The sequence below is a fragment of the Chiroxiphia lanceolata genome, chromosome 6, assembly GCF_009829145.1.
Source record: "Chiroxiphia lanceolata isolate bChiLan1 chromosome 6, bChiLan1.pri, whole genome shotgun sequence".
NCBI lineage: Eukaryota > Metazoa > Chordata > Aves > Passeriformes > Pipridae > Chiroxiphia > Chiroxiphia lanceolata.
In genome coordinates, this window is record NC_045642.1 from 57,940,990 (window position 1) to 57,953,618 (window position 12,629).

Sequence of the window (12,629 nt, forward strand, 5' to 3'; positions counted from 1 at the left end):
CAAAATGAGACGTTTATAATCAGTTTAGATCTCAGCGAACGCATAAATTTTTTTAATTATAAAACATTTTAAATAGAACAATTCTAGTGCAGTGCAAGCCACATCTTTCCTTCCCCGCTCTCACCACAAGGTAGGAAGTTTCTTAACCTCCACAAGCAAAACAGGATCCATCCCCCAAAGCAGTAAACCTTGCCATTTCTTCAGAAAAAAGCCACCTCAGTAGCACAAAGGGGGGAATGTTGTCACCGTGGCCATGCCCATCTCTGCGTTACTCAGAAAGGGCTGGGATCTCTCTCTCTTCTGTATTTTACAGGTCACCTTCCTCCAACTGGGAAATGGGAGCCGCAGCACTGATGGTCTGAGTGAGGGATATGGTCTGGAATTAGCACTACCCTGGAAGATCAGTTGGTTCACATCTCTTGGCTCTCTGTTTCCAGCTGCTGGAGATTCAGACTACCACTATGTCCCCATTAAATCACAGTTTTTGAGTCTTCCTTCCCACTCTTATGAGTGAAACACATATTTTTTTCCAGTAAATTAGAAGTGGGAATCTGATAAAACAAATTGCCAGTAAGATCTGGAGCCTTTGGCTTGCCCTTCCATTGTCTGTGCTTCAATCAGTCAGCTCACACCAAGATTATAAAAACCTGACCCAGGAGTTTACCAGTCTGCAGCCCAAATTGAACAGAGCAGTCAGCAGATTATGTATTCGACCAACAATGAGGTCTTCAGTCCCTTTTTGAACCAGTTTTTCATTACAGGGGTTATGTTTGTATCATATTGCTGAGAATTACACAAAACCATTATTTTTGAAATGAGTACAGTAGACAACAATGTTGCCAATAATGCAAGTTGTTAGTAAAGTGTGTATTTTATAGCAGCATGAGAAGTATTTCTGAGAGCTCTAAGCATGTTCAATTCCACAGCCACATGCATGCAGCATTTCAGAAAACGTAAAGCTTAACTACTCCATGTTCTCCTTTGGAAGGGAGAGCTAGAAGAGGATGTTCCCATACATTTTTTGCCTATGATATTTTACATGAAGCCCCTACTGAAAGGGGCTTTATAAATTACGTAAGTAGAAAAGATGTCCAAAAAAAATAAAATTACAATGTTGGCATTTCTAACAAACTATCTTCCCTTCCTAGTCTAGCCCATGCTAAACAGTAAGCATAGAACTTTCTTCCTAATAAAGCTTTAGAGCTGCTACCATGACTTCTCACCCCTGCTACAGAAATACTATCCAGATGACCAAGGATTTTGTAATGCAGCAAGCTGCAACAATATCCACTGAAACAGCAGTTTAGTGGACTCGGAGCAAAACCAAATTTTTTTATGGCATATAAAATTATGAAGAGCCTTTCCCAATATATACCATGACTAATAATCATCACCTGTTCAACAGTGACACTTTAGCCACTCCCTCTGTGGTCACTTTTCATTTGCAACCATCAAGTCTGCTGAAAACAGGAGAAATTGCAGTTTAAAAGCAGATATTATCAGCTTTCCCTGACAGAAGCAGATTGGGAGACAAGAGAGAGCTTCCTCTCATAGTTGAAGGAGTAAATGAGCAACTAATAAACATTCTAATTTAAAAGTGCACATATCCTGCTAACAAATTTTCTTTTGAATAACAGAACTGGATGGTTGATTGTTTTTTTTTCAGTTTGTTTGGTTGTTTCCAAAGACTAAATCCCACAATTAAATTATAGCAATAATGAGAAAAAAAATTGAGCAATGTCCACATAAAGTTTAAGCCGGGAATCACAAGGCAGAAATGTTCTATTTTCAGCCCAAAAATAAAATCCTAACCTGCTGATTTATGTTCCGTGCACAACATTTTTCACTCAGTTGCAGTGCAAACAGTACTGGTCTGCATTGACAATTCTCTTGAAAAGCCCATGAACCTTGAACAGCATTGCTGAAATCCTGCGTTTCTGCTACAACATGCCTGGAGCTGGGGCAGAGCTGATGTAACTGGCTTCAGACACGTATTCTCCACGTCAGCAGAGCTCTTCTTTGCTGACACGGGGGAGGATGCTGACATGTAGCATCCAGAAGGGCATGGCTTACTCTGGGTCCCTTGCATATCTTCATCAGACCAATCCAACCCATCCAATCCTGTGACCTGAAGGTGAGACCTTTACGTCCAAACTCCTTCGCAGACGAGCTCATAGCGCATGTACCCATGGTACCACAGCACGTCCCCTTTCCTTCTGCCTGACTGCCCTCCTGCACCATGATCCATGGTGCAGCTGCCTCTGCACTACGGGTCTTGGAGAGAAAGCCAGGCTAGGGAGATGTCATCTAATTCCATAATTCCACTGGCTAGCTCATACTTTGTTTTCAACCTGTTATTTGCCACAAGACCATGACCCATCAGAGTCTCCCACCATCCACAACACTGCCACTTTGCCTCATCACTGTCACCTAATCCCACCGAGCTGACATTTCCTCCTGGGTGTCAGAGGCTTTGCATTATCTCTTTACTAGAAAAGGTCCTGAGAGACCAAAATGACAAAAACTAGCCAGCCCTGAGGAGGTCTGGAAGAGCAGCACAGCACTGATCTGGATCAGCAGATATAGCACCCTCCAGCTGTGGAGTCTTCTGGGGCAGACTTCATCAGAATGGAATCTTAATGTAAACAAATGACTCCTTCTGGGTTCTTCCAGCCCAGCAGGCCAGAACAGGTAAATATCCACTATCTCAGCATTCCAGCAACTATTGGAAATACCCACAGAGGCTTCAATCATGCTTAATAATTAATAAGGTATTGTGTTAATCAACAGGTGCTAAAGGAATATGACCTTCCTCGGAGGCAGTAGTCTGGCATGATAGCCAGTTTTTTCCATGACACATACTAGAAAGTACAGAAACACAGTCAGCAAGATAATTTCCTTGCTTCAAGATTCAATATTTTAACAAATGAGTCACTGATACATGCTTCAGATATTTCTATGCTAAAACTAGAGTATAAGTCATATGTATGAAATCCACTCCTGCCCCATAAGCTGCCTGTGATAGCTTTTTCCAAATACTGACCTAGAGAATGTCTGGTATGTTCAGACTGATGTAAGAAGTCTGGATTTTATATTCATGATCCCAGTTTATCAGCAGATGTCACACAAGTGGACTTGTCTCAGCACTGATTTCAAGAACTAAGGAAAATGCAGCAACAGAAAAAACTTTGCTGGTTCTTTAGCTGAAGCCAAATTTCATCAGAAGTATATGCTTCCATTGCTTTAGTAAAGGGAAAACATGGATTTGTCACACTGCATCTGGGTATACAATAAGAGTTCATGACTGAAAGTGTTCAGTATTGAAGGGGAAATATTCATTAGTACATGCAGGGAAAAGTGTAGCAGAGAGCTGTTATAGGTGCTCTAATGACTAAGATAAGGGTCTGGGATTCAGAAATGCTGGATATAAATGCAGGTTCTGACACAGACTGTCTTTATGACCTTGGGCTACCCACCAGATATTGCTGGCCTCAATTTATCCAGCTATACAATGGAGATATGATTAATAAAGCACTCTACTGCTTTTTGGGTTGGCTCTCCTGTATCCTTACATAGAGACACGGACAAAGGCAGAGACTTCTTTGGCCATGAGGAAGGGAGATGATGAATGTGACTTGATCCAAGACACAAGCAAAGCACAGGTTTGACCTGGGGCTGAAGGAGAGGCTTCATCCACGCAGATGGCATGGAGTGGAGCTGGCAGGACAGGGATTGCTGTTGAGCTGTCAGGAGCATTAGCAGGGAGGGAGGACAGACCTGCCTGGAGGAAGGTGCAGGTTTTACAAGGAAAAGCTATGACTGACAGCACTGCAGCTCGCACATTGGGAAGGCACGGAGGGCAGCAAGAGAAGGAGAGGGTGGTTTAAGAGACCTCACATCAAGGAGATAATGCCAAACAGAGAAGCCCACAGATGTTTCAGCACACAGACTGAAAATGACAGTAGAGGACATCTAAATATACAGCCAGTCCTCAGGCCTGGCCCACACTCGAAGGATTTGCCAGACTAGCCTTTTCCATCATGATTGCAAGAGAAACACCCATAGTCATGGCAGATAAAGCCTTGTACTGGCACTGTTATGTCAGCCAAGCAGCCTCTTCCTCTCTGCATCCCTTCACACAGGGAGCAAGCAGACCTACCACTCAAAGCACTCTCTTGTGGATATAAGCTGTGCTTCTGCTAGGAGGATTTGCCAAAACAGATATACTGGCAAAGCAGCTAAGGTTGTCAAACTCCCCTCCTTTGACCATTTGCACCAGAGAAACAGCTGGTTCTGAAACCAAAATAGCTCCTTAGTCAAGGGCATGTTCCAAGGCCTGAATCATCTTTAGCGAGAGGCTCAGTGTCAGTGAGTTTGACAGCGGACATGGGAAATGCTAACTGACCTTTATGGAGAATGTCAGTACAGGGAATCAAGGCTTAATCCTCAAAAAGCCCTGAGGTATCACTCTCATCAGTGCCAGGAAATTTGTGCCCCTCTGAACAGGCAGGCACACTTGCCAACAGAACATGCAGGTCCAGATGCTGTGTGTGCCTTGATTATTGCATAATATTATCAAATAGGATTTTTAAAAACCTTTAAAATGCCCTGCTCAAACAAATCAAGTTGCATTTTTCCAAGGTCATCAAAAGAACCAGTTCATTTCTTTGATGTTAATAGCTGAGTATGTTGAATCTGCTCTCTCACAGAATCACTTCTTTCCTAAAGCGAGTAAAATTACAAGGTTTTGGACACAATGAATTTCCCTTTTGCCAATCTGCAATACCATCACTAGAGCATGAATTGAGTGAGTTGAGCTGGGATATCTCAGGAAGTAACTTTAAAAAGTGCCGTGCTAACAGCTTTGCCTTGGAAGAATGAGAAGCCCTTGGCATACATAGATCTCCAGATTTCCTATAAACCTACTTGATTCCTTGTAAAACATTTTTAATTCTCTTGGCAAAACCCCTAAGCCTCTATGGAGATGCCTTTGCATCTTGCCTTTTTGAGCTCCATTTCCCTCTTTCCATTCCTTTTCTAGGTGAGAGGAAGCCAAGAATTCCAAAGTTGTCTGTGACATACTGCCTTCGTCACTGGTCACCCTGCCACTGATGGGACCAGCTCTTGCCTTTTGCTCACCACTACAAATGCCACTGCCTTGAGAATTACTGACATTGTCACTGAGGGGCTATAGCTGTGTGAGTATAAATAAACACAGTGCTAGAAAGACACTCGGGATAAATAGCAAAGGTAGTGCACAGTGTGAGACCAAAATAACTTCGTGCTGTTCACTGAAAGTACCTTCCATTGGCTGTCTTGTGCTGGCTGTTTCCAGCCAAGGTCCTTCTTCCCCCAAAAGGCAAAAGCACGTGTGACTTCAGAAGCTATGGGGCTCCTCTCTGTCCCTCCAAGATGGTGACACTGAGGAGCTGGGACCCACTTGCAAGTACACTGGGAGTAGCAGTGCTCCATATCCAACATCTGCCGACATTCTCACAGCTATGAAGGTCCCAGCCAAGATTACTAGCACCCATATGGACTCTTCTCTCTCTCCCTCCCTTGCAGCCACAGGGTCTCTTCAGCAGTGCCCCCTTACAGGGCCCCAAGTGGGGGCTTCAGCCATGCCCTGCACACCCAGAGGAAGTTTATGGATGGCACAAGTGAACTAAAACATACAAACGGCTGATCTGACTGAGAAGCAGAAGCATGACAAAAATTTGGGCTAAGCCAAGTGGCATATTTTACCTGAATGTATCTCACCAGTTTGGATGGGAAGGTCTGTGGGTACTTGGGACAGTGAGGGGAAAAAAGGATGCAACAGGTCCATAATACCCATGTTGTGTCGCAGGGGGTGGCTTGAGTGAGAGCCAGGGGTCAGTTCTGCAAACTGGACCAATTAAATACCCATTTGATACTAGACTGATGAGTACTGAAAGAACTGCACTCCTGGCATGTGACTCCATTGATATTAATTCATCAAAGGATGAGTTTGGCTTGGATGATACCTCAGATGAGAACGTGAAACCACAGAGAAGTATTTTCTCAATATACAGTATATGGACAAGTTTCTGACCTTAAATGTAACTAACAAAAACTGACATGTAGAACTCACTGAAAAGATAAACCAATGTTTTGGCATTAATAATGGTGTTTGTAAATGTCCTCTTAACACTTGAATTATGTTTCTTCTGCTCTATGAGGTTGCTATTCCACTGATTCCTTTTTTCTTTGTTCTGTTTTAAATTAGATAATGGGAGAAATCCAGAAATCAGAGCCAATTCATCTGTTTTGCTCTCCCCAGAAACAGTGATGTTATTTTGAAAGAAATCTTTCAGTGATGTTTTCCAATAAAAAAAAAAAAAAAACCAACCCTGACACAATTCTTATCCTGCAGGGCTTATTGTATTACATGTAAATCACTTAAGCAGTAAATTACTCTTGATATTAAGCTAGAATCCTGGATTTTACATGATTTCTCTGCTTTGCTACAACCCTCTGCTCAGTGGTTGTACATCAGTTTTGCCTTCTTTGAACAGAATGTCCCCTCTTGTGTGGTATTCTAGTCACAACACTCAGGTGTTTCTGACTGTGCAAAGGAAGTATAAAACTAAAAAAATAAATAGTTCTCTGATTTTATGTTAATTCTACTCATGCCAAGAGACATTAACGCAGCAATTGAGGCCTGATTGGAAATGAACACTTAGAATTGCACAGAAACCCCATTATTTAATGCAGACATACTCTCAGCAGGGTTTTCTCACCTTTCCAGAGTCATACAACTTCTGAAAGGTTATACATGGGACTCACATTTGGACCGTCATCAGACAATAGTTCAGACTCAACATCAAGCAGAAGGGCTACTGTTTAAAGAGATGATCTAAATTGTCTCTTTCATTGCTATAGGTATGTGCAACTTTGTGCTGTTCAAAGTTACATCCTAACTGCAAAGTTAAGCTTGGTTCTTGTAGGGTTTTACTCCCCAGGATTTCATCATTCACACCGAAGCTTCAGAAATTTTCTGGGTTTTGCTCCAGGACATTCATGGCTCCATGTACTCAGTCAGCAGGGGATGAAGTGTCTTGCTTGTTCAGATACACTGTCTGCTGCTACAGGCCTGGAAAAATTTGCTTGTGCTTCCAACCAGAAGTCTCCAGAGGATTCAGGAGCCTCCAACAAAACTTTTCTGAAATAGTGTTGAAATAAAAAATGTTCACATGTCCAGAACACTGATTAAACCTAAATTAAACCTGAAATGGTTACAGTAGCCTTTCTGTGTGTATGACCTGCTGAACCAGCAGCTGTGCACATCTGACAGCAGCCACTCAGGACAAGGTAAAGCATAACAAGAAAACCCAGGTCTGCTTAGGTATGTTCAGAGATCTTGTCTGCTGGTAACTCCTAAGTGGCAAGACTTCACCACTCTACTGCTAGTGTAAGTTCTGCCAACAGCATGAAACGAGAACAGATCCACTGCGAGCTGCCACAGTTGATCATGTTGATGTTAACTCAGTGTTCAGGAAGGTCTCAGCCCACACAGGACTCTTGTTAGCGAGATCTGTTAGGGTCATTTCTTTGAGTGATCTGTTGGGTCGTGAAATCCTTGGAGAGTGTGACACCAATACACTGAGTGAGCACTAGGAGGTTCAGTACAGGAAGTCCTGGAGCACCTACAGCACACCTAAAGGGTGACTGATTGGAGTGGAGCAGCAGAAAACACTGTTTAAACCCTGCTAATCCTCACAACCACAGTTTAGAGACCTCTCTAGAAGCTCCAGTCCCTGGACCACCACTGCTACCCTCTCCTTTAGATTCCCATGTCTCATGGGTGATTTGGGGTCTGTGTGGCATTTACAACATGCTACATTCAGCGTTACACAATTTAAGGCACATCTCCAGGGGATCTTAAGTTTACGTTCAGTTGCTTATTGAGAATCATAGAGAAAAATAGTTGGAAAGGAGTTCTGCAGGAATCTCATGCAATCTTCTGCTTAATGAAACAGAAAGTTTCTCAAGGCCTCATTTAGCTGGCTTTTGAAATCCTCCAAGAATAGAAACTGCAGACAGTTTCTGGCAACTTGCTCTAGTGCCTGACAATCCTCACTACTGAGAGTTTTCTTCCTTTGCCTAGCCCAGCTTCATCCCATCTAGTCCCATGAATTTGTATATTTCCAGTTTACTTAAGTGATCCCAGCATCACCCTCTTCAGCTGTGGGTAGTACCTGCCTTTTCCAAACTCTGCCATTAGACATGGATGCCTGAGAGCAAACTCTGCCTGTAAAGGCTGAGGCAAATTAAATGCTGAGAACCTCAGGCTTCTGTGTGTCCTTCATCTGGGAAAGCACAGCAGTGTGAGCGATGTCCCAAAGGGAGCCTTCAAGCATGTGCTCCTTTTGTTGCCTATTGACAGGTTCGACTGCAGATTTATTTAAAATGGAAGATGAGTTCCTCTAAGATATATATGTTAGTATTGAACAGTCACTTGTTTATTTAAAACTTAAGGCTATTTCCTATAAGATTATATAAGTTAGTGTTCCATGTTTTTATTGAAAAAGTTCCAGAATTGGTAACGCCTTGTGTTGTTGTTGTTGTTACTTATCTCATATTTGAAGCTGTCTTTTTCTGGTCCTTTCTTTTCTTGAATACTTAAGCTCCCATTTACTGGCATTCCCCCTCACCCCAGCCCCCCTTTTGCCTCCAAAGGCTTTGAACAGAAAGGGCACTGGAAGTTTAGCTCTGCACATGCTGATCTGGCAGAAACGTGTCCCGCGTGTCACTCTTGGCACAGGTGAAGCAAGGACAAAGCTTTGGAGCGGTCTGGGTCCCAAGGGATGCACTCCCGGCATAGGGCCCCGGTTGTGAGAGGCCCGATCTCCAGCAGAGCACTTCCAAGTGGGTCCAGGGGGCTCTCCCAAGCCAGGGAAAGCCCAGGCAGCAGAGACGCGGGCCCTAAGCAAGTCGCTGCTGGCGCACAGGGACCCAGGGACCATTGACACCCTCATCTGATGGAGCTTGCTGTGCTTTATTGGCAGAGCTAGGCCCGCATCAGGGATCCAGCCTGGCAGCGGGCGGCTCCTGCGGGAGCACCCGCGGGACCCCCTTTGTGATGCATCGGGGGTGGCCACTGTGACCTCGCTGATGACGGTGGCTCAGAGAGCTCTGGTGGATCGGCTCCTGCGGAGCACCTGTGGGACCCCCTTTGTGATGCATCAGGGTGGCCACTGTGACCTCAGAGAGCTCTGGCATCACAAAGGGTCCTGCCTGGATCCACTATAAAAGCAGCCCGCGATACCCAGAGGAGGCAGTGGAAAGAAAAGAGGAGAGAGAGAGGGGAGAGGTAGAAGAATGAAGAATGAAGAGAGAGAGAGGAGAGAAAAGAAAGAAAAGAAGAAAGAAGAAGAAAGAAGAAGAAGAAAGAAGAAAGAAGAAAGAAGAAAGAGAAGAAAAAGAAGAAAGAAGAAGAAGAAGGAAGAAGGAAGAAAGAAGAAGAGAGAAGAGAAAGAAGAAGAAAAGAAGAAAGAGAAAAAAAAAGAAGAAGAAGAAAAAGAAAGAAAGAAGAGAGAGAGAGAAGAAAAAGAAAGAAAAGAAGAAAGAAGGAAGAAGAAAGAAAAGAAGAAGGAAGAGGAGAAGAAAAAGAAAGAAAAAGAAAGAAGAAAAAGAAGAAGAAAGAAAAAGAAGAAGAAAAAGAAGAAGGAAAGAGAGAAGAAGAAAAGAAAGAAAAGAGAGAAGAGAAGAAAGAAAAGAAAGAAGAAAGAAGAAAAAGAAAGAGAAAGAAGAAAGAAAAGAAGAAAGAAAAAGAAGAGAAGAAGAGAGAAAAGAAGAAAGGAAGAAGAGAAGAAGAAAGAAGAAGAAGAAGAAAGAAGAAAAAAGAAGAAGAAAGAAGAAAGAAGAAAGAAAAAGAAGAAAGAAGAAGAAAGAGAAGAGAGAAGAAGAAGGAAGAGAAGAAGAAAGAGAAGAAAAGAAGAAGAAGAAAGAAGAAGGAAGAAGGAAGAAAGAAGAAGAAAAAGAAGAAAGAAGAAGAAGAAGAAAGAAAGAAAAAGAGAAGGAAGAAAGAAGAAAGAAAAAGAAGAAAGAAGAGAGAAGAAGAAGAAAGAAAAGAAGAAAGAAAGAAGAAAGAGAAGAGAGAAAAAGAAGATAGAAAGAAGAAAGAAGAAAGAAGAAAGAAGAAGAAGAAAGAAGAAAGAAGAGAGAAGAAGGAAGAAAGAAGAAGAAAGAAGAAAGAAGAAAGAAGAGAGAAGAAAGAAAGAAGAAAGAAGAAAGAAGAGAGAAGAGAGAAGAAGGAAGAAAGAAGAAAGAAGAAAGAAAGAAGAAAAAGAAGAAAGAAAAGAAGAAAGAAGAAGAAGAGAAGAGAAGAAAGAAGAAGAAAAGAAGAAGAAGAAAAGAAGGAAGAAGGAAAAAGAAAGAGAAAGGAGAAAGAAGAAAAAGAGAAAAAGAGAGAAGAAGAGAAGGAAGAAAGAAGAGAGAAGAAAGAAGAAGAGAAAGAAGAAGAAGAAGAGGAAGAAGAAGAAAGAAGAAAGAAGAAAGAAGAGAAGAAGAAAGAAGAAAGAAGAAAGAGCAGAGAAAGAAGAAGAAGAACGAGAAAGGAAGAAAGAGAAGAAGAGAAGAAGATGAAAGAAGAGAAGAAGAAGAAAGGAAAAAGAAGAAAGAAACAGAGGAAGCGAGTGTAGTAGTTTGGTCTGGGCCTTCCTTGGTGACCAGTTTATAACCAAGGAAGGGTCCAGATTTACCCAGCATTCCGTACGATTTTTACGTAAGCCAGGCTATAAGAAGAAAGGAGGAAAGGCCTTCGCTCTCTTTCCTTGCTTGGAGGTGCAGATTCCCTGCTGTTGAGTCTGTCGGGTTGGGGAGCAAGGCCTGGTAAGGCCTTGTCGACCTTGGGAGAGGGAGGCTGCCAGCGGTCGTTCCAGTGTGACTTTCTGTTGTCCCAAGGAGAGAGGTAGATAGTTTTTTAGCCAATTTTTTTAGTTGCTAGATATTGGGCTACTAATCGGGATATATATATATTTTATTTTGGTTTTGTTCCTTTTCCCTTCCCCCTTCCCTTTTTCTTGTGAAATTGTATATATTCAATTGTATATAACTGTAATATAAGTGTAAATATATATATATATTGCTTTAGCTGTCTCTCTCTCGTTTTGGGCTTTCTTGGTTGTTTTTCCTCCCTCTTCTCCCTAAGGTTTGGGGGGGGAGGACTTCTTGTGGTAAGGTTTGGAGACTTGGCAGGGAGCCAGCTTCAAACCATATCAGCAAGAAATAGAGAAAAGAGAAGAAGAGAAACAGAGAAAGAGAAACGAGAAACAGAGAAAGCGAGAAACAGAGAAAGTGAGAAAGAGATAGAAAAGAGAAGCAAGAGAGAAAGGAAAAGAAAAAGGAAAGAAAGAAAAAGAAAAGAGAGAAAAAAGAGAAAGGAAGAAAAAGAGAGAAAAAAGAAAAAGAAAGAAAAAGAAAAGAAAAAGAAAAAGAAAAGAAAGAAAAGAAAAAGAAAAAGAAAAAAGAAAATAAGAAGAGAGACGGAAGAAAGAGAGAAGAAGAAGAGAAAAAGGAAGGAAGGAAGGAAAAGAAAAGGAAGGAAGGAAAAAGGAAGGAAAAGAGGAGGAAGGAAGGAAGAAGATTTTATGTCATAAAGAAAAGAATTAACAAAGAATTCAGTATACATGCTGCAAAGTCCCTACAGGGGAAAAAGATACTAAAAAGACTAAAAGTGTGGACTTAATTAGCATAGAAAGCAAGAAATTAATAATCAATAAGAGGTAGGATACTAACTAATGAAAGAGAATTATGTAATTAAGGACCAATGAACATTAATTTCTTTTGTCTGTCAAAAATGTATAAATAGGTGAAAAAGTGTCCATATGCAAGCAGGATTTTGGTCAGCTACATACACACCCCTGCTCTGAATAAAATTAATGCCTTGCTTTCTAACACTAAAAACGCGTAGTTAGAGAGTTTTATTTATCCCAACAATTTCAGAGGATTGGCAACAAGGATGTCGAAGACCCCTGTGAGGTTTCCCCTCAGTCTCCTCTTCCCCAGGCTGAACAGACCAAGTGCCCTCAGCTGCTCCTCACACGGCTTCTCCTGCAGACCCTTCCCCATCCTCGTGTCCCCTTTGGATGCTGTGTAATACTTCAGTGCCTGCGGGCTCTCAGCCCTCCAGGGAGTTGACAGCTCCTCCCAGTTTAGGGTCATCGGCAAACTTACTTAGTATTCCTTTGGGATCTGTTTTACTAGCCGAGTTTAAGGATTTTTTCTTGCCTCATGGCAATTCAGCGCTGTTGTCTGAGAGCAAATATCACAATCCACCCTCACTGAGAACAAAGAAAACAATTCTCATGACAGGTTTGTAAGTCTTGCCAGGGGTTCCATATCAGGAACTGGTTTCTGTTCAATATTCTGCAGTATTCACAAGTCCACCTGGGATACTCACTAATGGAGCACCCAAAAGGTCAATACTGGGGACAAAACACCATTTAATGTCCTTGTGAATGATACTGGAAAATATTCCTGCCTATTCCTGAATATTATACAGTTACTTAGTGGTGGGGATTATATTTTAAATTCTCTTTTGATCATTCTTCATATCAACATAAGCTATCCTGTAAACTGAGGCAGGAGGAAAGAAGGTGAAATCA

General features: G+C 42.0%; 1 protein-coding gene and 2 long non-coding RNA genes across 3 annotated transcripts in view; 1 reads left to right on the plus strand and 2 right to left on the minus strand.

Annotated features, from left to right (window-relative positions):
- Nucleotides 1–1,935: 1,935 nt before the first annotated feature.
- Nucleotides 1,936–5,012, minus strand: LOC116789024. The gene is made up of 3 exons (XR_004357855.1): nucleotides 4,927–5,012; nucleotides 3,044–3,159; nucleotides 1,936–2,128 (listed from the first exon to the last, which is right to left on the minus strand). It is a non-coding gene; the product is annotated as an uncharacterized LOC116789024 (long non-coding RNA).
- Nucleotides 4,145–7,253, plus strand: LOC116789023. Its single transcript, XR_004357854.1, has 5 exons — nucleotides 4,145–4,243; nucleotides 5,042–5,198; nucleotides 6,248–6,411; nucleotides 6,770–6,903; nucleotides 7,035–7,253. It is a non-coding gene; the product is annotated as an uncharacterized LOC116789023 (long non-coding RNA).
- Nucleotides 7,254–9,042: 1,789 nt separating this feature from the next.
- Nucleotides 9,043–12,629, minus strand: part of HSPA2 (heat shock protein family A (Hsp70) member 2) — a 4,911-nt gene continuing 1,324 nt past the window's right edge. Inside the window, exon 2 of the mRNA XM_032691294.1 lies at nucleotides 9,043–9,267. Within this exon, the coding sequence (XP_032547185.1) occupies nucleotides 9,043–9,267 (225 nt within the window). The remainder of the gene's footprint in view (nucleotides 9,268–12,629) is intronic.